This window comes from Kwoniella newhampshirensis, chromosome 3, assembly GCF_039105145.1.
Source record: "Kwoniella newhampshirensis strain CBS 13917 chromosome 3, whole genome shotgun sequence".
Classification (NCBI taxonomy): domain Eukaryota; kingdom Fungi; phylum Basidiomycota; class Tremellomycetes; order Tremellales; family Cryptococcaceae; genus Kwoniella; species Kwoniella newhampshirensis.
In genome coordinates, this window is record NC_089957.1 from 1,073,168 (window position 1) to 1,096,585 (window position 23,418).

The 23,418-nt window shown below is 50.5% G+C and overlaps 10 protein-coding genes across 10 annotated transcripts; 6 read left to right on the plus strand and 4 right to left on the minus strand.

Annotated features, from left to right (window-relative positions):
• Positions 1-613: 613 nt before the first annotated feature.
• On the plus strand, positions 614-2,399 carry IAR55_001749 (uncharacterized protein; the record flags this gene model as incomplete). Its single annotated transcript, XM_066944872.1, has 7 exons — positions 614-980; positions 1,067-1,114; positions 1,170-1,280; positions 1,391-1,590; positions 1,660-1,896; positions 1,953-2,195; positions 2,265-2,399. The coding sequence occupies 7 exons, from the start codon at positions 614-616 to the stop codon at positions 2,397-2,399; spliced, it is 1,341 nt and encodes a 446-aa protein (XP_066804795.1).
• Positions 2,400-3,782: 1,383 nt separating this feature from the next.
• IAR55_001750 (uncharacterized protein) lies at positions 3,783-4,951 on the plus strand (the record flags this gene model as incomplete). Its single annotated transcript, XM_066944873.1, has 2 exons — positions 3,783-4,576; positions 4,687-4,951. The coding sequence occupies 2 exons, from the start codon at positions 3,783-3,785 to the stop codon at positions 4,949-4,951; spliced, it is 1,059 nt and encodes a 352-aa protein (XP_066804796.1).
• A 458-nt stretch (positions 4,952-5,409) lies between these two features.
• Positions 5,410-7,160, plus strand: IAR55_001751 (uncharacterized protein; the record flags this gene model as incomplete). The annotated part of the gene is made up of 3 exons (XM_066944874.1): positions 5,410-5,931; positions 6,078-6,219; positions 6,286-7,160. The coding sequence occupies 3 exons, from the start codon at positions 5,410-5,412 to the stop codon at positions 7,158-7,160; spliced, it is 1,539 nt and encodes a 512-aa protein (XP_066804797.1).
• Positions 7,161-7,641: 481 nt separating this feature from the next.
• IAR55_001752 (V-type ATPase, C subunit) lies at positions 7,642-8,893 on the minus strand (the record flags this gene model as incomplete). Its single annotated transcript, XM_066944875.1, has 10 exons — positions 7,642-7,710; positions 7,842-7,916; positions 7,990-8,045; positions 8,158-8,217; positions 8,283-8,406; positions 8,468-8,485; positions 8,565-8,583; positions 8,646-8,722; positions 8,782-8,803; positions 8,856-8,893. 10 exons carry the CDS (start codon positions 8,891-8,893, stop codon positions 7,642-7,644), a joined length of 558 nt encoding a protein of 185 aa, XP_066804798.1.
• Positions 8,894-9,230: 337 nt separating this feature from the next.
• On the plus strand, positions 9,231-11,436 carry IAR55_001753 (T-complex protein 1, eta subunit; the record flags this gene model as incomplete). Its single annotated transcript, XM_066944876.1, has 9 exons — positions 9,231-9,254; positions 9,337-9,361; positions 9,455-9,601; positions 9,658-9,778; positions 9,830-9,923; positions 9,981-10,033; positions 10,088-10,883; positions 10,948-11,286; positions 11,353-11,436. The coding sequence occupies 9 exons, from the start codon at positions 9,231-9,233 to the stop codon at positions 11,434-11,436; spliced, it is 1,683 nt and encodes a 560-aa protein (XP_066804799.1).
• Positions 11,437-11,844: 408 nt separating this feature from the next.
• On the minus strand, positions 11,845-13,860 carry IAR55_001754 (uncharacterized protein; the record flags this gene model as incomplete). The annotated part of the gene is made up of 9 exons (XM_066944877.1): positions 11,845-11,940; positions 12,075-12,491; positions 12,553-12,654; positions 12,721-12,835; positions 12,929-13,128; positions 13,211-13,343; positions 13,425-13,531; positions 13,639-13,735; positions 13,847-13,860. 9 exons carry the CDS (start codon positions 13,858-13,860, stop codon positions 11,845-11,847), a joined length of 1,281 nt encoding a protein of 426 aa, XP_066804800.1.
• A 333-nt stretch (positions 13,861-14,193) lies between these two features.
• IAR55_001755 (uncharacterized protein) lies at positions 14,194-15,290 on the minus strand (the record flags this gene model as incomplete). The annotated part of the gene is made up of 4 exons (XM_066944878.1): positions 14,194-14,701; positions 14,777-15,080; positions 15,148-15,207; positions 15,266-15,290. 4 exons carry the CDS (start codon positions 15,288-15,290, stop codon positions 14,194-14,196), a joined length of 897 nt encoding a protein of 298 aa, XP_066804801.1.
• Positions 15,291-15,822: 532 nt separating this feature from the next.
• On the plus strand, positions 15,823-18,228 carry IAR55_001756 (vacuolar protein 8; the record flags this gene model as incomplete). Its single annotated transcript, XM_066944879.1, has 10 exons — positions 15,823-15,844; positions 15,904-15,990; positions 16,087-16,323; positions 16,390-16,512; positions 16,572-16,694; positions 16,761-16,883; positions 16,934-17,062; positions 17,113-17,487; positions 17,538-17,779; positions 17,836-18,228. 10 exons carry the CDS (start codon positions 15,823-15,825, stop codon positions 18,226-18,228), a joined length of 1,854 nt encoding a protein of 617 aa, XP_066804802.1.
• Positions 18,229-18,627: 399 nt separating this feature from the next.
• Positions 18,628-19,934, plus strand: IAR55_001757 (uncharacterized protein; the record flags this gene model as incomplete). The annotated part of the gene is made up of 7 exons (XM_066944880.1): positions 18,628-18,763; positions 18,841-18,875; positions 18,947-19,018; positions 19,078-19,193; positions 19,255-19,361; positions 19,422-19,581; positions 19,652-19,934. 7 exons carry the CDS (start codon positions 18,628-18,630, stop codon positions 19,932-19,934), a joined length of 909 nt encoding a protein of 302 aa, XP_066804803.1.
• Positions 19,935-20,004: 70 nt separating this feature from the next.
• On the minus strand, positions 20,005-21,402 carry IAR55_001758 (uncharacterized protein; the record flags this gene model as incomplete). The annotated part of the gene is made up of 3 exons (XM_066944881.1): positions 20,005-20,507; positions 20,603-21,213; positions 21,296-21,402. The coding sequence occupies 3 exons, from the start codon at positions 21,400-21,402 to the stop codon at positions 20,005-20,007; spliced, it is 1,221 nt and encodes a 406-aa protein (XP_066804804.1).
• Positions 21,403-23,418: the final 2,016 nt, after the last annotated feature.

Consider the following 23,418-nt stretch of genomic DNA (forward strand, 5'->3'; position numbering starts at 1 on the left):
ACATCTCTCCGTCTCCCTTCAGGTCCATCTGTCCTGCTGCTATCGCTTTCCTCGTCCATCCAGCACAATTCCCTTCTTGAACATTATTAGGAGTCGTTTCATCCGCCAGTCTGGTTTCTCGCAGTGCCACGGAAATAGAGTTTGAAGAGAAAGGGCTCCGCTGCCACTCCACATCCACGTGCCGGCATCCAATATCACAGAGTACAGCAGTTGACCCCGTTCACATCGTTACTCACACTTTATCATCAGCATGAGAACCACCTGGATCGACAATCCATCTAATCATTGATTAACTCAGACCTCAGTGCGTACATCCACCTAGAGGGACCCCACAGCATCCTTCGTCCTCACTGCTGGTGACTGTTGTCAATCTACACTCAACCTTCACTGTCGACTTTCTCGTTTGCAACTGGCTACTTCCCTTCCTCCACCTCGCACACGACCGATAACTCATCGCCTTGTTTTGCGTCACAACCGTCGCCGGTTCTTCGCCAACAACTCCATCCACAGCACCAGGAGGATTGGTGTCCCCGCATCCCTTGTCTAGTCGTCTCGTCCGCCCGCCGTCCATTCGATACATTCCTTCCCTCCGCCCTGCCTTCCCTTCCCCATCATGTCATCCCAGACATCATCCGCCATCGCATCCTCCACCTCACCCACAACCTCACTCCACCGTCATCCCTCCGCGTCCCGCGTCACTAGAAGACCCTCGCAATCTGTAGGACCACCTGTTTCTGGACCCGGTTCCGGTTCATCTTCAGCTGGAGGTGGAGGTGGAGGGGGAGTGACTCGTCGTCCTTCCAGAGCGCAACATCCACCCATGATCCACAGAGCTCTTACACATAATGAGGCGTTAGAAGCCCTGAGAGGGTTCTTGAAGGAGAGGTCGAGCTATGATGTTTTCCCGGTCAGCTTTAGGTTGATTGTGCTGGATACTCAGCTGAAAGTGAAGAAAGCATTGGATGTCATGTTGTTATATGGTAAGTGCGCTCTGACACCTTGCGAGGCCTTGTGATGCGGAGGTACGGGTGTTGCGATACGGGTCGGAGCTGACTACTATGAGTAGGTGTTGTCTCAGCGCCGCTCTGGAACACATCAACAGCAAAGTTTGCAGGTGAGCTGTCCGCAACGTCAAGGAGCGAAGCCGTACTGACAAAGATCTCCCGTAGGGATGTTTACTGTCCAAGATGTCATCCACCTGATTCAGTACTACTACCATACATCCAGTTGGGAAGGTGCCGCTGCCGATGTTGAACAGTTCAGACTTCACAGTATCCGAGGTGCGTCAATGACTCATCCTTCGCCCGTCCTTTGCTACTGCCGACATCCATCATCTTCAGCTACCCTGTCTTTCTATCACGCGCATGAACACTGATACCCGTTTATTCAGACATCGAGAAAGCACTTTCTGTGCCTCCCCCTCCCCTTCTTTCAGTACATCCCTTACGGCCCCTGTATGATGCATGCCGATACCTCATCCGAACACACGCTCGACGTCTGCCGCTAATCGACAAAGACACGCAAACGGGGGGAGAAGTCGTGATCAGTGTTCTGACGCAATATCGTGTACTCAAATTCATCGCGATGAACGTGAGTGCCGTTTTTGTTTCTGCTATTTATACCAGCGGCGGAGGATAAACGCTGACATTCAACCGCTAGTGTCGAGACATCACCCAGTACCTCACAGCCAGTGTGCAAGAGCTCGGTATCGGCACATACGTTTCCAAAAATGACGACCCGTCCAATGACAACCCTTACTACCCTCTTGCGACTGCGACGATGCAAACGACGGTGTTTGATGTGGCGCATATGTTCTCTGAGCAGGGTATCAGTGCGGTGCCCATTGTGGATGATCAAGGCAAGGTATTGAACCTGTATGAGACGGTCGATGTCATAGTGAGTCGCCCTGTCCGACGGGAAAGACCATAATAGCACGCTTATGTTCTGCGAAGACGCTGGTTCGAAACGGCGCGTACACTGCTCTCGACCTGAATGTCTCCCAAGCACTCAAACAACGCTCAGTCGATTTCGCAGGGGTGGTGACCTGTTCACCCAAGGACTCGTTGAGCGCGATCTTCTCCCTCATCAGGATCAGGAGAGTGCACAGATTGGTCGTCGTTGCTGGACAAGACGATCCTCAGCCAGGTCGACTGGTGGGAGTGATCAGTCTGAGTGATATCATGCGAGCGTTGATTGTGAGTGTCACTAAAGCATCTTAAGGTGTGGGAAAAGTTCACGAGCTGATCACTGTCTGGCTTGTGCAGGGCCACGACATCCCACTGGGAGGTGCTGGTGTTGGCGCGAAGGGGGTGGATAAGGCATTGAGAGAGGAGGAGGAGGAGAATTCGTTCACTATGTCCGAAGCAAACACCAGTGCCAATGTGAGCATGGAGGGTTGAGATGATTCGTGAGCAGGCGGGCGTAGTCGGTAGAAGTGTCAATCGGACTCATGGCGTGGAATAGAAGTCATTTGTAGCAGGATTTACATGTCTTATGAAACTGTGTACAGTAAGTCGACCGACTACACGTCGCACGACGGCCACAGCAGAGAGAAGGTCTGGACTCTCGTGGATCCTGGCGCGTGGTAAAGGGAACAAGGGTATTCTAGTGGCGTTCCTCTGTTTACCCATATACGCCGTGACCCTGAAGAGAGCTTCCGTTGCAGATCTTGGTTTGTTTTCATGAAATCTCAAGAAATGTTCGGTTCCTGCCGTCCCATCTCATCCCACCCGATATGACAATGAGGGCGGGGGTCCAGTGGATGTGTGGATACACAAGTGGTTATGCTCAACTGCCCTTCGAAGATGTGATGGATGGTGTTGATGTGTGTTCATGCTTTGCTATCTTTCTTCAGATCCAATCTTCCATCCTTCAATTGCAGCTACCTGATTTTCACGGTCATCGACCGGGGTACGGCAGCCCACGACGAAGAGGTCCGAGCTTGGTCTCGATTCTGAGCGTGTCTGTTTAGACTACCGAATACCAGCAAAAGTGGGTTTCGATCGCGGGACCGAAGACCGAAGACCGAAGGCAGTGTTTTGTCTCGCAAAACCTCTGCAGGATTTACAGGAGGACAAGGACAGTTGGACAGAAGATAAAAGTTACAAGGAGGGAGATTCCATCGAGGAGGTAAAGAAACACGATCGACACCGAATCAAAGTAAGTCCCACTTCCTCTATACCGCCCTCGGCACGGCACGGCACGGCTTCCCCTTTCGCCTTGTCCTTGTCCTTGTCCTTGCCATTGCGCCCCTCCCTCCCCATCATTACCAACTTTAGAAAACGTTGGGTTTTCGCTTCTCTGCTTTGGTTGTAAAGTGCCTTGGGTCCTCGTTCCTTGCCGACTCGGAAAGAAAAGAGGTAGGCGGAGCAACGACTGACCGAGTGAGAAGTCATCGGGATATTGCGTCTCTGGTACAGGATGAGAAGAAATTGAAATTGGAGCTGACTTGATTTTTCCTTCTTTGCTTTAGCATCTCAACTTCTATAATTCTCGCTTGACTACAATCGTTGAGATCAGCTGTTGGCTTCTTCGACTAGACAGCTTCCACTCGACCCCCGGCTCTGCTTCGCAAGGCGATCAGTGCCATTACGCTCTTTATAAACTCACGCTCTCTACCACATCAGAAACTGTCGATTGACCTCGATATTGCTCTGCAAGTCCCCCTCCGTCCGCTCACACCTCGGTCTCCTCACGCATTCTCTCTCTCTTCTTACTTGGGCGACGAGATTTACCACTCCAGGCACACCCTGTGCGATCGTGACCTGGGAAGGTGTTCGAAGATGAGACTGGGCTTGCTCATGTTGCTTGGGTCCGTGCTCACCTTGGGGGTATGCGACGCCCATGGTCATGGATTGAGAGATAGACATCGACGTGTGAAGGCTACTTCACGGCGGAACGACTACACCCTTCAAGCCTTACCACCCGAAAAGGACTCCGACCTCATTCCCTCCCTAACCAAGGACTCGTCGGCTTCCTCGACACCGACACCGACATCGACAACGGTGTCATTTGCCCCTCGAGCTCTCAACTCCAACTCTACCACTGCGACACTCCCCCCCGCTCCTTCTCTCATACCTTCATCCCCACCAGCTCCCGTTCCGACCCCTCTCGACCTATCGCTCTCGCACGCTCTCTCTTCCCAATGTATGGTTTATCTGGCCTCCTTGCTTTCCTCCGCCTCTTTCCTATCCTGTCTCCCGTTCTCGCTACTTCTCACCACATCATCAGCCTACTCAACCCTCGTCACCACGGCCCTTCAATCAGGCAACTACTCTACATTGAATGACCTGATGGCATACACTTCGTCTCCTCAACCCAGTCCTCAACAATGTTCGAGCTACATGACAGGTGTCATGTCTTCTCTGATCAGTAAATCGAACTGTGGAATCGATCTGAACAGCGGGGTGAATGTGGCGAAGGAGGCGAAATTGGGAATAGGAAATTATGAGGTCATGAGGGTGGCAGAGAGTCTGAAAGACGAGACAGATGGTAACGGAGTTTACTGTTACCTGCAAGCGTTGAAGGAGGAAAGACCGGACGATTTGTATCTCTGGCAATTACCAGGTGGTATCTCGTGCGTGATTGTTCCTTTTTGCTGTCTCGATCATCTCTTCACCCTCCATCATAGTCTGTCCACAAACCGCGCGCATCCATTCCGCACTTGGCTGACACTGGATTACACAGTCTGCCACCGTCATCCACTCCTACATGCTCAAAATGCTCGGCGGCTCTTCTCAACACGTACACATCATACACATCTACCACACCGACGCTCAATGCGACGATCATCGACGCGGCAGCCCGACGGGTCAACGATGTCTGCGGGCCTAGCTTCGTCAACTTCAGCGCGACTAGTGCGGCACTGACACGAATCGCACCTCTGCGACTGAGCTATCTTGTGTGGGGTCTGGGATTGGTTGGCGGCATGTGGACAATCGGATTGTTATAGATTGCAAAGTCTGGGCAACACGGATACTGGAGGGAAAGGGACATTTCTGGATCTTACTGTGTCAATATTAGCATCGTCATCACTGTTTTTCTTTTTCTCATCTACATCATTGGGACACTTGTCATAAGGGTTTCTATTCTCACAATATAGGATTGTCAAGCGTATGTACATGTCAGCATCTTGGATGAAATCAAGACAATGCCACAGGCAGCGTCGATCGATGCTCAGACGCGTCAAGACACGTGCACGAAGCCGCCACATTGATTCCCCTTGCCGGAACTTCGGCGATATAAGCCTAGCGCTCGTTGTGATGAACCTCTCCCCCCCCTTGATTGTTGTCGTTGATCGATAATATTGTTTTCCCCCCTTTTTCTCAGAATAATATACCTTTTCTTCGCTTTTCTCCTCACTCGTTGGTTTCCCCTCCACTCTGCGAGTCCACCTCCTAGACAACGACAATGGCAAAACGCAATCACCAACAAGTCCATAACACAGCGACGACGACGACGACGACGACGACAACGACTAGTACGATACACGAGAGTCAATTGGATCCGAGCTTGTTCGCACTCGCAGCGCAGGTCCAGGCTCATACTCAAGCACAGCAACACGCTTCTCCCTCTTTTTCTTCTGCCGCTCCTAACACTGCTACTTCCTTGGGTGTGAACGGGCATGAAGACAGCCAGCATCATTATGATCGTGAGGGGATAACACCGACAACGGGGGGAGGAGAGGAAGTCCCGATCGATCCTTCGTTGTTTGAGATTGAAGAAGTCGTCAACGCAGTGAGAAGAGGGAAGATAAGATTGGACGACGAACAGCAGCAGCAGCAGCAGCAACAACAACAACAACAACAGGAAAACGGTAATGGTGGTTTGGTCACAGATGGAGAGAATGATGGAGGAGGATTATCGTTGGATGTGGAGATTGATCCGACGTTGAGAGAGATCGTGAACAGTTTGACGAACGCTCAACAGCAAGTGAGTGAAGCGGTGACAAATCGGTTCGCCCTTTTTATCTCAACTTTTGAACACGGCTTCACAACTACTGGTGTGACACCTCCATCCGCGTCTTCTTCACGCTGGCTTCGTCGTTGCCCGACTCGTTGACTGACTCGTACCTTCAGTCGTCCCCCGCAGTCGGTCCTGGACTGTCTCACGCACAAGCAGCCGCGGCCATCGGTGCTCATCTGACCGACGCGGAAGAACGAGAACGATTACAGCAGAGTCTACAGACGACATTGGAAGACCTCACTCAAGCTAGCTTCAGTCAGTTACTCGTTCTCACTCGAATCGTCGGATTGAGGCAGGTCTAACTGACTCAAATGTTTGTAGGCTCTTTGTTCCCCAACAATTTCCCCCAATCACCCAGTCAGAATTATCTGAATCTTAACCACGACCCAGACGCCGAGAACGGGCATCCGCAAGACGACACTTCGCAAGCCGGACCTTCTTCGTCACACCTGCCCAACTCTCCAAACGACGACGATGATCAATCACATCATCATCTCGGTTCTCTCCCTCTTACACCTCGTACGACGTATATGAACCCCAACAAACGTGGGAGAGGTCGGCCAAAAGGGTCCAAGAACAAACCTCGAGCTATACCCATCCCACCTCGACCGCCCAAACCGCCGGGACCACCCCCTCGTCCCAAAGGACGGCCGCCGAAACAGCGGAATCCGGACGAACAGGCAGATTACGAGTTGCGAAAACACGAGAAGGCGTTGGGGATAAAACGACAAAAGGGAAGACCGAGAAAGTTCCCAGGGTATCTGGTCAGAGAGATGAGGTTGAAAAAGAATCGAGAGGAGTTCAACGAGTTGTTAAGATCGTATGATGATGGCTCTCAAGGTCACCTAGGATCAGGAGGATCGGAAGGCGGTGTCGATATTCACGGTGTCGGTGTTGTCGGAGCCGGAGTCGGTGGTGGGGAAGTGGGATATGATACACAACATGACCAAGAGATGATGATGGAAGGTCTATCAGGGGGCATGGGCGTGGTGGATCAACATAATTCTCACGAACATGATTTTTCAAACTGGTCGAATCTGCAAGATGGACAGACGTTGTTGGACGTGGTGGGAGTCGGCGTAGGGGGTCATCACGGTATGGTGGATGTCGGTATGGGAGGCGAAGATGAAGATCACGGTCAAGATGGTATGGATGGGGTGTTTGGGTTGAGTCATGGTCATGGTGTCGGGCATTGAAAGGAGGGTGGTGGGTGGACAAGTCTGGTCTTGGTAAGACCCTAGGGATCGCACGGTGTTGTATATACAGTATATGTATACGCTGCTCATGTATGACAGATTGCACATTGACCTGATATAAGTGAGTGTGTCGAGATCTCAAGCAGACTTTCGGCGAGTCTCAGTAATTTATAAAGGGAGATGCACTCGGACAATCGTTCGTTACATTCCTTCCTCTCCCACACTTTCATCAGATGACCTGGCGCGGAATCGCCGGCAACTGTACTGTACGGTAGTACTGAGCAGTGTCCGTGATAATCTGCATTGGAGCTGGGCCGATGTAGAGGCCAAATTGGGTTAGAGACGGAATAGCGACAATTGCTACCTCTCTGACCGGTACCGCCCGCAACTGCCCTCTAGCCCCAGCTTCCAAGCGATACATTGATTCTGTGCATGATGCAAATTTTGAACTAGTTTCGCAAATCTGAGATATACTGATGCACTACGCTCCGCACACCGCCTCTCCGACGGCCGTATTCAAAATTAGAGCGACGATGAGTCCATACAGACCCTGGCCAAGTGAAGGAGAGACAATGCAAAGTCAGCTCTCAACGTACTGCGTCAAAAGCCGAGTCTAAGTGCGCATGATGACAGAGGAAAAGGTACGATGATGACAGGGCAATGAAGATCTGAAGAACTCACGATGACTTCGGCGAAAATGAGGATGAGGACCATTGTTACGAATACTCTTGATTCATACAAGTATGCTCGCACGCACTGTGCAATTAGTCAGCGTGGCCTAATGAATCCCATTCCATAAGTGGAACCATCAACACTCGGCGAGACTCACGGCGTCTCCAACGATTCCGATAGCATAGCCTGCTGCAAGACCTGTAAAGCCACAAGCTACAAGGACCATCGTCCACAATTAGCACCTCCCAAACGAACACAATTCGCCGGAAGTTGGATGCGAGAAGAGCAGGGCTACACGAGGGACAACAAAGAGAACTTGACATACCTAGACCAGCTGCGAGATGGACGAATCCGGCGAAGAGGGAGTACGGTTCTGTAGGCGATACTGTAGAGCGGCAAATCGGATGAGTCAGGGAGCCAAGTGTTGATGGTAAAAGGACAACGACGTACTGTTACCGGCGATGAGGACTGATACGACTAAGCCGTAGACGGCGATGACTGGCAATGCAAACCTGTGAGTTTGTGAACGCAATAGGAATGAGCGAGGATGGAGGTTAAACGTACTACCGGACATCTGTAAGGAACGAAGCCTGTCAATTGTGTGTCCCCTCACGATCAGGCCATATACAACTCACGACAACGGGGATGAGAGACTGAGAGAGGACAGATACAGAACGTCAGTGGTCTGTTACTGTTGCAAAATTGCAACCTTTCAGAAATATCGCTACCTACCTTCATGATGAGATCGGGTCTGAAGTGAATCATATCGACGTCAGCTTCACCATGACCATATGCCAGAAAGACGGATCTCACCTGAATGTACCGAGACCTGCTATTCCAATACCTGCTTTAGAAGTCCCATAAGCAGCTCCGATTGTCGAGAAAATCATCTACGTTTCTTTTCGTATCAGTATCGGTCCGTCGTGCTGGTTGAGCAAGGAAGACATACAGCGCTTGAGACACCTGCGAAGCTGAGTTGCTCGTCAGCACACGATCGTATCAATGTTGAACTGATTGGCCTACCCGAAGAAAGGCGCCCATGGTGGGCACAGCTCTGACATGTCGGGTGAGCAATCTCGATGAAGGGGGAGACCAGATGCAGGTATAAGACTTGGAGATGGTTGAGATCGGTCCAAGATGCTATGAGCAGGATGACAGCAAGCGGAGATGAACGAGGAACTCACCCAAGAAGACAGTACTATCGTGGATTGATAGTGACGATCCCCCCTTTGCAATTATACACACGTCATCATTTCCACCATCACCCCCAGTCTCGTCGCCAACGCGCTCTCTCGCTCTTTGACATTCCATCATGTTCAAAAATCATCGTCTGGCCACAAAGTCAAAAAAGTAGTTTGATCTGCTTTCCGTTCTAGCATCACACACGAACGAGTCAGAATGCAGGGCAGACTCCCGCAGATGGTGAGCTGTCCCCTCAAACTATTCTCGCGCCACCATGCAAGAAGAGAAGCTAATTGGCGCCTTCGGTGTCTGTCTGTATTAGCAACCGACCGTTGTCCTCCTTCGAGGTATGTCCAGCTTTCAGCACGCCTTTCACTACAGCAGTAACAAGCAATTGGGAGGACGAAAATGAGCCAAATACTGATATGCCAGCTGTGCAGAGGGAACGGACACGTCGCAAGGAACTCCCCAGCTCCTCTCCAACATCTCAGCATGTCTAGCAGTCGCCCAGACCATCGCGACCACTCTCGGACCAAGAGGGATGGACAAGCTCATCGTCGATGATCGAGGATTGGCGACCATCTCTAGTGAGCTCAATCGCCTGTACCGCCATGGGCACGTCAGCTGACAGCTTGTGCTCCAGATGACGGTGCGACCATCCTGAAGTTGCTCGATGTCGTGCATCCCGCTGCGAGAACTTTGGTGGACATTGCTCGAGCTCAGGATGCAGAGGTTGGAGATGGTACAACGAGTGTTACCTTACTGTAAGCTGAAGCAATCCCAGTATGTGGAGTGACAGCTGACAAACCTTCTAGCGCTGCCGAGATCCTGAAGGAGGTCAAGCCGTTCATTGAGGAGGGTGTCGGACCCCATGTCATCATCAAGGGATTAAGAGAAGCGCGAAACTTGGTAAGTGAAGATGAGGCCTTGTCTTCCGCATGACTCACCTGCTCTGCGTCATTGCAGGCCATCAAGCGTATCAACGAGATCGCTGTGACGATAGATAAATCCGACCCTGAGTACGTGCTCTGATTTCTTCACCCTTCTCGCTATTGACTTGATACGCCTCGCAGGAAATTCCGTGATCTTCTCATGCAATGCGCCGCTACCTCTATGTCCTCCAAACTCATCCACTCACAGACTCCCTTCTTCGCCAACATGGTCGTTGACGCCGTTCTCTCCCTGGACCAAAAGGACCTTGACGAATCCCTTATCGGTGTCAAGAAGGTTCCCGGTGGTGGTATGCAGGATTCGATGCTCGTCCGGGGTGTTGCATTCAAGAAGACATTCTCGTATGCTGGTTTTGAACAACAACCCAAATCGTTCAAGGACCCCAAGATCCTGTGTCTCAACGTCGAACTGGAATTGAAGGCGGAAAAGGACAATGCGGAAGTGAGAGTCAACGAAGTGTCAGAATACCAAGCGATTGTCGACGCGGAATGGTCTATCATCTATCGAAAACTCGAGGCTATCGTCGCCACTGGTGCCAAGGTGGTTCTTTCCAAATTGCCTATCGGTGATCTCGCTACCCAATATTTCGCCGACCGGGATATCTTCTGTGCCGGACGAGTGACCGCCGGCGATCTCAAGCGTGTCGTCCAAGCTGTCGGTGGATCGATCCAATCCACTTGCTCAGACATCGAGCCTCACCATCTCGGCCAGTGCGGTACCTTCGAAGAGCAACAGATCGGTGGAGAGAGATTCAACTTGTTCCAGGACTGTCCGGAGGCAAAGACCTGTACTCTCATCCTTCGAGGCGGTGCAGAGCAATTTATTGCCGAGGTGGAGAGGAGTTTGCACGACTCGATCATGATTGTCAAGAGGGCAATCAAAAACAACAGTGTCGTTGCGGGTGGTGGTGCTTGCGAGGTGAGTTAATAATTTTGGCCGTGTTAGTGAACAGCTTGCTCATAAGATCTCTGTTCTCCTTCAGATGGAGATCTCCGCTTTCCTTCGAGGCCACTCTCGTACCATTATGGGCAAACAACAACTTATCGTGGGAGCGGTCGCGAAAGCTCTTGAGATCATTCCTCGTCAGATCTGTGACAACGCGGGTCTCGATGCGACGGACCTGCTCAACAAACTCCGAATGAGACATGCTCAAGGAGACGTTTGGGCCGGTGTGGATGTCGACTCGGAAAGCGTGGAGGACAACATGAAGCGGTTTGTGTGGGAACCCGCATTGGTCAAGACGAATGCTTTGTCAAGTGCGGTCGATGCCGCTTGTCTGATTCTGAGCGTCGATGAGACTGTTCGAAACCCCCAAAGCGAGGTGGGTGTGTAGCTCCACCTGGAGATCAGAAAATGAACTGATGTGAACCCACTTCAAATCTCACAGGCACAACAGGCAGGACCTCCAATGCCTCGGGGAGCGGCTCAACAAGCTTTACGAGGACGAGGAAGGGGTATGCCGAGAAGATGAAGAGACTGAAAAGTGGTTTGGTCGAAGTAGATATCTCACATCCAATGCATACACGTCGTACAGTTTTATGGGCAGACTGTCACGTCGAAGAACACGATTGATTTTTGTCTGTGCTAGGAACTCGGGAGCACGGTGTGCAGAAACTCGTGTCGCAACCAGTCGTTTCCGTTTCTCTTAGGGAGAGCGCCTCACATGCTCGGCCCAACTAAAAATCCGTGTATTATAAGGTGTATTGTGCGAACACCCGATTCAGGAAAAGATTTGAGCTTATGACAGACAAATGAACAAGAACAGTGCATCAATGATACGGATTACTATTAAATTGATCTGCTACCTCGCTTCTGCTACATTACGTTCACCACGCGCGAATCCAGCATTTCCACCCTCGACGTGTTTCTCCCCGTTGTATTACTCTGAAACGTAAGATGCTTCGGTGTAGAGCCAGCCCTTGACGGGGATGGTCTCATCGCCAATTGTGACGTCGAGTGTTGAGGGGTTGTGCCACTGTAAAGTCCGAGAAAAGGATGAGATCAGCACCCACTCTTTCTCTCCCTCATCTCTTGAACGATGTCCTCCACCTCTTTGTGGAGATTTATGGTCAAAGCACAAATAATTCGCTGCTGACACTGATAACCCACCTGGTAGATGTATGGCTTGGTCCCTGTGACAGCTGCCAATCCTTTCCTGATCACGTATGGAATCTCCGCCAGCACATCCACCTTCTCTATCAGACCTCCTTGACCAAGGACAGCTCCCGCCTTCTCCTGCTTGGAAATCGCCGAGATTCTACCCTTGCCATCTCTCCTATCTCCCTCCCACTTGAACTCCAGTCCTTCGGGAACAGCATAGCCTGTCTCCTTGTCCTTGGCAGGGGAGATATGTCTCGCGGAAGAGACATCTTGCGACGAGGTGGGATACACGGGTTTCTCGCTGCTGGCCGGTGAGTGGGTTTGACCCGTTATGAGGAAAGGGACTGGCTCTTGGCCAGAAGTGTAGACAGCTCCAACATTGACCTTGGTTCGCCCGGACTTGGGGCCGCTGGGTCCATAATCATCCTAGTAAGATAGCAAGAGATATCAGCAGGTTAACGGAGTTTACCGGACGTAAATCACTCACAGTGGTCTCAAACTCCATTTGGACCGCTCGGACACTTCCCAATTTACCCTCTTCAAATCCGCCGCCGCTCGTAAAGAACGCAAAGTTCCATCGAGAAGCGACCTTGAAGCATGGGTATTGTCAGCTCGACATGGTCTCTGCACGCGTGAGCGCAACCCCGAAACTCACAAGATTGGGCCTCATGCCTTGGATGGCGTGAATGAAGATAGCGTCACCCTTGGCGTCGACAACTTGACCATCGATGATGACTGTTCCAGCGCTGTGCATGAGTGGATGGAATCGGCTACAAAGGTTCGCCAGTCAGAATTCACCGCATTCTCTTGCGTCTGTTCACTCGTGACTGATCACTGATGGACGACGATGAGGTCACACTCACTGAACAACATATCCATCTCGCTTCTCTGGCGTCCTATCTTTGCCAAACGTAGAGATACCTCCTTCAGGACCTTCACCATACTTGAATCCAGGTGCAGAAGAGGGTCGAGTATAGGTGATGTTGAGCTGGACAGTCTTGTCCAGATGAGCTGAGATGGTGTATGTCTCTTCGGTGGTGGGTGTACCGGCATGTCTGATCTCCTGCAGGACGGGGAAAGAGACGGTAAGCAAGTTGATTGACAAAGGGAAGCGGGACCAATAAACCGTCGGCCGAACCACTTACGAATTGGTCAGACTTGCAGCCCCGATCGTGGAATTTGGCACCGGTAGCATTGACAGACCGCCATGTCGTCTTGCCAGTCTTGGGGTTGTAATGCTTGAATGTCATTTGGGTAGTTGCGGGAACAAGGAACAAGCTAGATCGAGCGAATGTGAGATATGGGTCTTTCGCTCGATGGCAGTCGAAACCTTCTTGCAAGGCAGCCTGAAATGCTCACCCTATGTATGACCAGATCACCTGCACCATCAACATGCTCCCATCTTCGAGGATGGTGTACCATACTTGTGTCTCGGTTTGGAACCCCTTGTTGCTTGTATTCGACCACTATGTCAATCAGGAAACCCGATCGTCAGCGTCTGATGAACGAACAACAACTATATGTTTTGACAGACATGAAGGCGTTCGCGGAAGGTTGGCGGACGAAGACTCACCGCAGTATCCTCGGGAGTAAGTGCACCGAAGCCACTGTTGTACGATGTGACGGGGAAGAAGGTAGGACCTCCGGGTGCAGAGTTGGACGATTGTGATCTATATTTCGTGCAAAGTGGAGGATGGTGGAGTCAGCCATTTGATCAGAATCACAGCGTACCGTAGGCTAATGAGATTCTGTGCGCGATGACAGGTTTGAGAGACACTGACGAGAACCAGGACATGATGGTTGTGTTTTGTTCGATGCGATGCGCTGAGGTGTGGAATGAACAGAACACTTGTTGATGTCAACAGAGTGAGACGCCAAATCGTTTAAATTGATATCATGATGAAAGCAAAATGTCTACGAGTGTCTCTGTCGCGCCTTGCCGGATCCAAATATCATCCCATCATCATCATGGCCGCAAATGGTGTGGCAAAATCAAATACTTCCTCTCCTACTTCTTCCGGTAAGCTGGCTGATTGTTTGGTGCAGTTCGTAGTATATCGCGGCAATACACATGCTTGCATACGGAACGGCGCACATGCACCCTCAGTGCCTCGAATGAAGGACATCTCTACCCCGTTCTGTCCAGGTCGTCCCGACTCGGCTTCACGTCAGCCTCCCTGCCGAGACGACGATATTCAGGTGTTCGCCCATTTCTTTTCGGCGACCTAGAATGTTCCCGCTTGATAGGCGGTGTCCTGGAATCCTCCCTGTCTCTAGAGCGACGATGATCATCTTTCCGTCTGTCCCTGTCTCTATCTCTATCTCTGTCTCTGTCTTCGCTATCTCTTTTGTCCCTGTCCCGTCGGTCGTCCCGGTCATCGCGGTGACGATAACTCCTGTGTCTGTTGTCCTCCGCATCTCTTCTCCGCTGACTTCCATATATATCTCGATGCCGCTCGTGATCAGCGTTGTCCTCTCGATGTCGTCGACTTTGATGTCGGTCGCGTTCTCGCTCGTAGTCTGATTGATTGTCATAATGTCTTCTTGATTCAGAACGGTGTGACCGTCGTCTGTCTTTCTCCTCCTTCTTGACCTCTTTCTCAGCTCGTTTCAGTCCTCGTTGCTCTTTACGAAGCCTGTCAAAGCACGACAACAACTTCAGCACAAAGTTCCCTCGTTCCGGTCGTTGAGTCGACACGTCACAGACTCACGCTTTCTCTCGTTTCCTTTCCTCCTTTTCCAACCTTTCAATCTCCTCGTCCTTCTCGCTCTTCTTAACCGGGACATCATTCGCACCTGTTCCTTCTCCCTCCGTATTCCGTTTGACAGGCGCGAATCCCAACGCTACGGCCAGAGCATCCTCCTCCTGCTCTTTCACACGTCTGATCTCTTCCGCACGTTCTCGAGCTGCTTTCTCGGTATCGTTCTCGTTCACATCTCGATTGTACCAGTGTATATCTTTGTTCTTCTGCCATCTCCCGACAGGAGCATTGATCGAGTGACCGAGGTAGTTTTCTGAATAATCGTTCTGATCTCAGCGGACGGATACTTCACATGGCAGCCATAAGACTCTCAGACCCACCTCGATGCTTGTCGTCGGCAACGGCAGACCATTTGAAGTCACCCTGTCCACCTCGTGTACCTGCGCGCGAAATCAGCTCTTCTTTCTGCGGATGGAGAACAGCAAGCTGGCCACTAACCTCCTCGTACCGGTCCGTCGTACATTGTCCTTGAGCTTGATCGTTGAGGCTGAGGAACAGACTCAATAGCAGGACAGATGAATGCGACGAGAATGTATGCTGGTTCAGTGGCAAGTCGTGTCAATCGTCAATGGCGACCGTACGATCGCCACAACGAGATATTTACCGGTTATATCCGATATTTGATTCCGTATTCCTCAAGAGTCTCCTCTGACGCGCTTACTCGCATACACAAACTCAACAACCGGGGCATAGACACTCACCTCTTCTACACCACATAGACATCATCATCATCATCCTCGACCATCCTCTGTTCGTCTCCGCAATACTGATCCTCGTATCGCCCACCCACTCCCCTCCCAACAGTCACGGATACGCAACAGCGCATCACAAGTTCAACTCACGCTTTCGGAAAAGGGAAAAGACGATCGACGACCAACGGACTCAAGCACTAGCGCTTCCTTTATTCCCATAGCGAAGTTATAGTCAACTTCCGCTAGTTCTTGGAACGTAGGAGTCGACAGTATACATAATCCCTCGTTGGAGACAGGAACACCATGGGTGGTGTATGCAGCTGCTGTACGCTCGATCATACCAACAAGCTGCGGTGTGCGGATACTGACGTATTGTTGACGTAGGCGGACCAAGGCGGAAGAACAGTTACGAGCCGCTGTTGCTCGAGAATGAGCGAGAAGCGGTTGCTGATCTCCTGCAATACCTCGAAAGTGAGTGTCAGACAACCTCACTCGCCTGTGGTCTATCGTCGTCGTACCGACGGCCATTCCCTGCGCGGCTATGCTGACTGTCAGTCATCATTTTAGACCGATCAACAACAAACTTCTTCACAGGATCCCCTCTCGCAGCGTTGACAACCCTTTCATTCTCCGACAATGTTGATCTTCAACGGTCAGCAGCTTTAGCGTTCGCGGAGATCACAGAAAAAGAGGTTCGAGAAGTGGGCAGAGACACTTTGGACCCCGTCTTATATCTTCTCACGAGTCACGATCATGAGGTCCAACGAGCGGCTAGTGCGGCTCTTGGAAACTTGGCTGTAAATGGTGAGTAGTCCCAAGCTGGAAACCGATGGAGGATCTGAGCCACAGCTGATGGTATACTTCAATCAGCGGAGAACAAACTCCTTATCGTGTCTCTTGGTGGATTGGAACCTCTCATACGCCAAATGTTGAGTTCCAATGTGGAGGTTCAATGCAATGCAGTCGGTTGTGTGACTAACCTCGCCACGCATGGTGAGCTGATCCTAGCACGGAAGCCGAAGAGGACTCGAACTGACAGCAGTCACTACCAGACGAAAACAAGACCCAGATCGCCAAGTCCGGAGCACTCATCCCGTTGACTCGACTAGCGCGATCAAAAGACATGAGGGTGCAGAGGAATGCAACAGGGGCTTTGCTGAACATGACTCACTCAGGTGGGTGCCGCTCAGTCTCGAATATGACAGTTTGAGATCCAGCACTGATACTCGTACCCAACGTAGACGAGAACCGACAGCAACTCGTTGCAGCTGGAGCTATCCCGGTCTTGGTCAGTCTTTTGAACTCGCCCGACACCGATGTACAGTATTATTGCACTACTGCATTGAGCAACATTGCTGTGGATGGTAAGTAGTCGTGTCCGACTAGCGGAAGCTTGGTTGACAGAGCTGTCCAGCATCCAACCGAAAAAAGCTTGCCCAGACCGAGCCAAAACTCGTCCAAAGCCTTGTCCAGCTCATGGGCAGCCAAAGTTTGAAAGTGCAATGTCAAGCTGCACTTGCTCTGCGAAATCTTGCCAGTGACGGTGAGTATCATGATTACACATAAGCACAAATGTACTGAACCGCTTTGCAGAGAAATACCAGCTCGAAATTGTCAAGTTCGACGGTCTCAAGCCGCTCCTCCGCCTCCTCCACTCCTCCTTCCTCCCCCTCATCCTTTCAGCCGCAGCTTGTGTTCGCAACGTCTCAATTCACCCTGCTAACGAGTCTCCGATCATTGACTCTGGCTTCCTGCAACCACTCATTGAGCTTCTGTCATTCGACGAGAACGAAGAGGTCCAATGTCACGCCATCTCAACCTTGCGAAACCTTGCAGCCAGTAGTGAGAGGAACAAGGGAGCTATCGTTGAAGCGGGAGCAGTGGAGAGGATCAAAGAGCTGGTCTTGACCGTTCCATTAGGGGTGCAGAGTGAAATGACAGCTTGTGTAGCGGTCTTGGCTCTTAGTGGTGAGTGAGCCACTAGTTTTCGGCAGTCAGCTACTGACTCCCTTCATCAGATGACCTCAAGCCTCAATTACTCGAAATGGGTATCTGCGAGGTTTTGATCCCCCTCACCAACTCTCCTAGCGTCGAGGTGCAAGGCAACAGTGCTGCTGCTTTGGGCAATCTCTCTTCCAAGGCCGCGGAGGACTACGCGCCTTTCAACGCTGTCTGGAACAAACCTGACGGAGGCTTACACGCCTACCTCGTACGATTCCTCAGCAGTTCTGACATCACCTTCCAACACATAGCAGTTTGGGTAAGCATCCATGATCTTTGTTGCGCAGCCGTAATCGCTGACCATGTTCACCGCAGACTATTGTACAGCTTCTCGAAGCCGAAGACGAACAACTGACCAACAACATTCGATCCTCTCCTATTCTTATTTCATCCATTCGTCAGCTTGCCGCGTCTCCGCCACCTTCTCGATCCGGCAACCGTCGGGACCCCAATGATGTCTCACAGGGATCAGACGACGATTTCGAGGATGATGGTCTTACCGACCAAGAAGGCGAAGGCGAGATCGCTACTCTTGCTAGGAGGATTTTGGACCTCACAGAAGATGCTGGACACGGCGAAGGAGAAGGATCGAGATTCACAGACAGAGGAGACGATGAAAGGTCACAACAGCAAACTCAGGTCGGCAGTGTGGGATCTGAACACGCTGCGTTGAGAGCGAGCGTCCACAGAGCTTTGAGCGGGCATTGAGCTGGCATCGGAGATGGTTCTGTTTATTTTCAGCGGAGTAGATATGTTAGGAAGAGACTCCCATGATGGATTGAGAAGGCGTGTGAGCACGACAGTGTATGTACAGCATCTACGATAGTTTTTCGTTTCTACCTTTGCTCTTGTTCTTCGTCTATTTTCCCAATTTTGTCAGGGTTTGATCGAAGCCATTACCCAAATATGCATACAATCACGGTCCATGGCAACGGCACGTGAAAAGTTCATAAACTGAGAGGGTCCCAGCTAGTGACATGATCGATTCACTGTGTTACGCGGCTATCTTTCAAGATATCGCCCCCTTAGTGGACGTGATCGACAAAAGTCAAATCCACTTGAACAAGATCGTGGAAGTTCTCCTGTTCGTTACTCTGACGGCGAAAGATGGTCCCTCCAGCAGCGTTTTTTCCATCGCTGATCACTTATCACCTCTTTCCTCTCCATGCTCCGCTGACCCTCTACGTCGTGGACGCCCCATTTGGGCGTTTTTCCAGGCTGACCTCGAAATGGAACCTGCCCGGTGAGTTTGCGTGGTCCTCTCCGTTCATTAATCCAAATGTACCGTATATGATGACGCAGCTGACTTGGTTTCTCAAGGTAATGCCGCTTGGGCGGGTATGGAGCTGGTAGCTGTGAGCAACGGATCATTGACGCGAAGCTGTGAATCAGATCGCTGATCGAATGCTTTCCATTTCGCTTACAGCCTGTGACACTCATCGCTACGCTCTGCAGTGCAAGTCGTCCACCTCTCAGTCCGCCCGCAAGAGTACTGGCAGTGAGCGATCGAGAGGTTAAGATCTCACCATATTAGCGCGTTGACAGGCATCTTTACAGGGACTTTATCTCACACACTATCTCCATCGAGCAGTGGTCTCTCCTCTTCTTCTGTCCCCGAAAAGATCACCGCTGCATGTGACGATACCGCTTGCTGCCGCTGTCTTCAATCTGATGTCAGTATCACAGTGTCTCACGTCACGACTGGTCGCTGACGCGAAAATGATCGTGTCTCAGTAATGCATATCTACTTGCGATCGGGCTAGCGTTCTATGCGCCAACACGCTTAAGCTGGAGATTCTGGTTGGGAGTGACGGGCTGGGCAGCTGGCTTCGTTGGTAACGGTCCGTCTATGGCGCTCCACCAGAGCCAGCTTACGGTGCTGATATAGATCTGGTGCGTAGTATACCACGACGAGATACTGAACGACCTTCGTCGGCCTAAAGGAAAGCGACTAGTGCTCGCTGATCTTCCAGAGGATGATGATCCGAAAGCTGGGAGGTACAAGATACCCCGAGGTGGCCTTTTCCGATATGTATCTTTCCCCAATTACCTGTGTGAATGGTGAGTAGCACTCGATCTTTGCGTTGTGGCTCGTATCAAAGCTGACTCTTCGCGATCGCGATGGAAACAGGTTAGAATGGACAAGCTTCGCTCTGGCCGCTTCGCCCTACCCGCTCATCCCAGTGCCATCTCTAGAAGCGTTACACTTGAAGCCCGGCTTGGCAAAAACAGCAAGCTCCATCATCGCTGGAGTCTGGTGGCCTTCGGCCCTACTAGCACCTCCATGGATGTTCGTGCTCGCGGAAATCACATCCATGCTTCCTAGGGCTATGAGCGGTCACAAATGGTATCAGGAGAAGTTCGGGGACAAGTATCCGTCAAGCAGGACCGCCGTCATACCAGGTATCCTTTGATCAGGCGATATCAGTATGAGACTCAGCTAGAACCTCAGTATCGGTATAAAATCTATGTATCTGTATCTCTTCACGTCTCTACAACAATGGGAGCGTATTCCCCCTCCTCCTCTTCTCCGTCGTCCTCCTCAACGATGTGACCGAGCTCATCGATATCCCATCTCCACTTGTTCCATGCTGTATCTCTAAGTTTATTCCATCCTGCCTTGATGATCTCGCGATCCGCTTCTTTCCACCCTGACGAACCCCACATAGCAGTACCAAGATTCTTGCGCAGGCTCTCAATTTGCTCCAAGAAGAATGAATCCAGCTCCGGCAATTCTGTTTCGAAAGACCCTTCCGGTAGGGCATCTAATTGTGCGGCGAGAGTATGGAGGAGTGAGAGGGATATCCGCCGGATCGTTTTGGATGAGCTGAGCGAGGCTGGAAGATACTCGGGAGGAGATGAAAGGAAGGAGGATGACTGACACAGCAGGGTGAGGAAACGTTTGTAAACCAGTAAGGCGGAATAGGAGGAGAGGTGGAGAAGGATGACGAAGGCGAGCTGCAAGTTCGCAAGGAGTCTGGAAGGTTCTGTGAAACGACCGTATCCGACACGTTAGCCGCAGTCAACTCGAGAACGTGAGCAAAAAGCGTCGCCGAGCGACTGTATGACACGCAGTACTCACCGTTGTCCATCTGATCCTTGATCACACTTCCCAATAACCAGCTCTTGTCCTTCGCGTACTTGGTAACCTCCTCGCCGACAGCTCCATCCCTCCAGCTTCGCCGCAGGCTGAACTTTGGAAACTTCATTATTCTGTGTCCGTCGATATCGTCCAGTCTTATTTTGGCCAAATCACTTGCGACATGTTTCAGCTCCTTGTCCTCTTCTTCTCCATCAGCACCAATTAGTCCGTCTATCCGTCCATCGCCCAGGACCATGGTCAGGACATCGGGAGTGATCTCGGTAATCTGAGCCTTCCACTTCTCCAAGCCTTCGAACGGATAGGGTGCCATTTCTCTGTCCAACGTTCGCAGATGGTCGTCGGATATCAATGAGCTCTCTGTATGGGCTGCCCCAAATGAGACGGATTCGGACTGAGCATCGTAGCGAAGTACGACCCTCTCTCGTGGTCTGAACTCTCGAAACAACCCATGTCGGATTGGTATAGTCGATGGACCCGCGACAGTTTGCTCAGGAGAAGACGACGAGGAAGAGGTAGGGACCGACCAAGACATGAGGTGAAGTCCGGGAGGAACGAACTTGATGCCTGAAAAGCGGCGAACGACGTGACAGCTGCATAGTGATGAGCATCCAGTGAACGACTTCGTAGCCATGCCTTGTGAAGAGACATATTAGACAAGTAACAATCACTCACGTTCCGTCGATACCGAACTCGCTACCTTCTGGCAGATCCGTCAGGACAAGAAAACCTCCAGCATCCCATAACGCCTGGGCTTGTTCGGGCGTCAGGTTTTCCGTCATTGAGATGGGCAGTGTGACACTCAATCGATAAGCAACTGCTTGCAAAAGAGGTTGCAAAAGGGCAATGACCGTCAAGGAGGTTCACAAACCCGAGAAGAAGTTTTCGGAACCAGAGCATGGCAAAGATCTAATCTAATCATGCTCCACTCTATGTGGCATTGTTTCGCTACTACTTGCTCAGACCATTGTCAACTTGATACATGCAAAAAGGAATGACATTGACCATGAGTATTGACTGCACTGACATCATAGACCAGGAAGTCCCAGGCAGACTACATGTCCCAAATGCAAGAAACAAGCTATGTGTAAATGTGATGAGTTCCATCATGTAACTCCTTGTCATATGTCACAATGGTCAATGTGGCCTCAGTCAATGAGCCCTATCACACAACAAGACAGTACGATATGAGGAAACGATGATAACAAGGATAACGAGAATAACGAGGATAACGAGGATAGCGAGTATAGCGAGGAACTTGACACGGATATCTAGAAGGGCTTGTAGCAGTTCTAGATAGACTGAGGTACCACAGTGATATCGTTGAACGATGAGCAAGGTACTAGGTATGACTTTCAATCGAGAAATCGCTAAACAAAGACTAGAACAACGAGAACTAAGACTATGTATATATATCTCCACTAATCCATCTGCCAGGATGCGTAGAACATCGATCAACTTCTTCCTGTTTCTATCGTTCACCTGCAGCGCCCTTTAGCTCGGTCTTCGGCAAGTATATCGAGTTGTGCTCGAAGATATCGAAGAAGTCGAAGATATCAAGAGGGTTTCCGTAATAATGGCTTATTTGTGGTTGTGGCGGAATGGCCGTCATGACACCTCAGTCAATGAGCCCTATCACACAGCGGGACAGTACGATTTAGGGAAATGATGATGACTAGGATAACAAGGATAATGAGGATAACGAGGATAGCAAGGATAGCAAGGATAATGAGGATAACGAGGATAGCAAGGATAGCAAGGATCTTGACACCCATATCTAGAAGGGCTTATAGCAGTTCTGTCAAAGGGCTACACCAACCAACGGGAATATCCGTCGTTCAGCTTACAAGGCAAACAATGAAAAGCCTACTATCGTTGATGTGCTCCCAGCTTGGGACAAGATAGGCGATGTTGGTGAGACTTGGGGCTAAATCGTGTTCTAACTTGAGGGTTCTCTGTCAAGAACAGCCAAGTAAGTGTTGGTCGATGTATCAAGGTTATTCAAGATGATAATATTCAAAGGTAGAATCAACGGGGAACTCTTTTCTCCTTCTACTACGTTCATGTATATATCCCTTTCTTCGCACAAGTTTGCCAAACCTTGCATGTGTAACGACATTTTCACCGGATGTAGAAAGAAACCTTGAGTGGCTGAACAATTTGTGTATTTACCGTATGTGGTGAATAGGGTTGATAAGTTTGCCGACGTTTCGGTTCTTTCTCCGATGAATGCCGTTTTGTTCAATTGTTTGTCAAACTCCTGGGAACTTTGTTGGGAGTTGGCCTTATTGGTATACAATCGTGACAGTACCACAGTGATGTTGCTGAACGATGAGCAAGGTACTAGGTATGACTTTCAATCGAGAAATCACTAGGGAAAGACTGGAACAACAAGAACTTAGACGATGTATATATGTATCTCCACTAACGCATCCACCAGGACGCATAGAACATTGATCAACTTCCTCCTGTTTCTATTGTTCACCTGCAGCGCCCTTTAGCTCGGTCTTTGGCAAGTATATCGAGTTGTGCTTGAAGATATTGAAGATGTCGAGAGATCGTGAGGGTTTGTATAATGATGGCTTATTTGTGGTCGTGGCGGAATGGCCGTCATGACACAAGATTTGGCAAACTTGTGCAAAGAAAGCGATATATACATGAACATAGTAGGAGAAGAAAGGAGTTCCCCGTTGATTCTAGATTTTTGTCCTATCGTAGTACCTTTGAATATCATCATCTTGAACAACCTTGATACATCGACCAACACGTTGTAGTGCATAGGAGTGGGAGGAAATTAG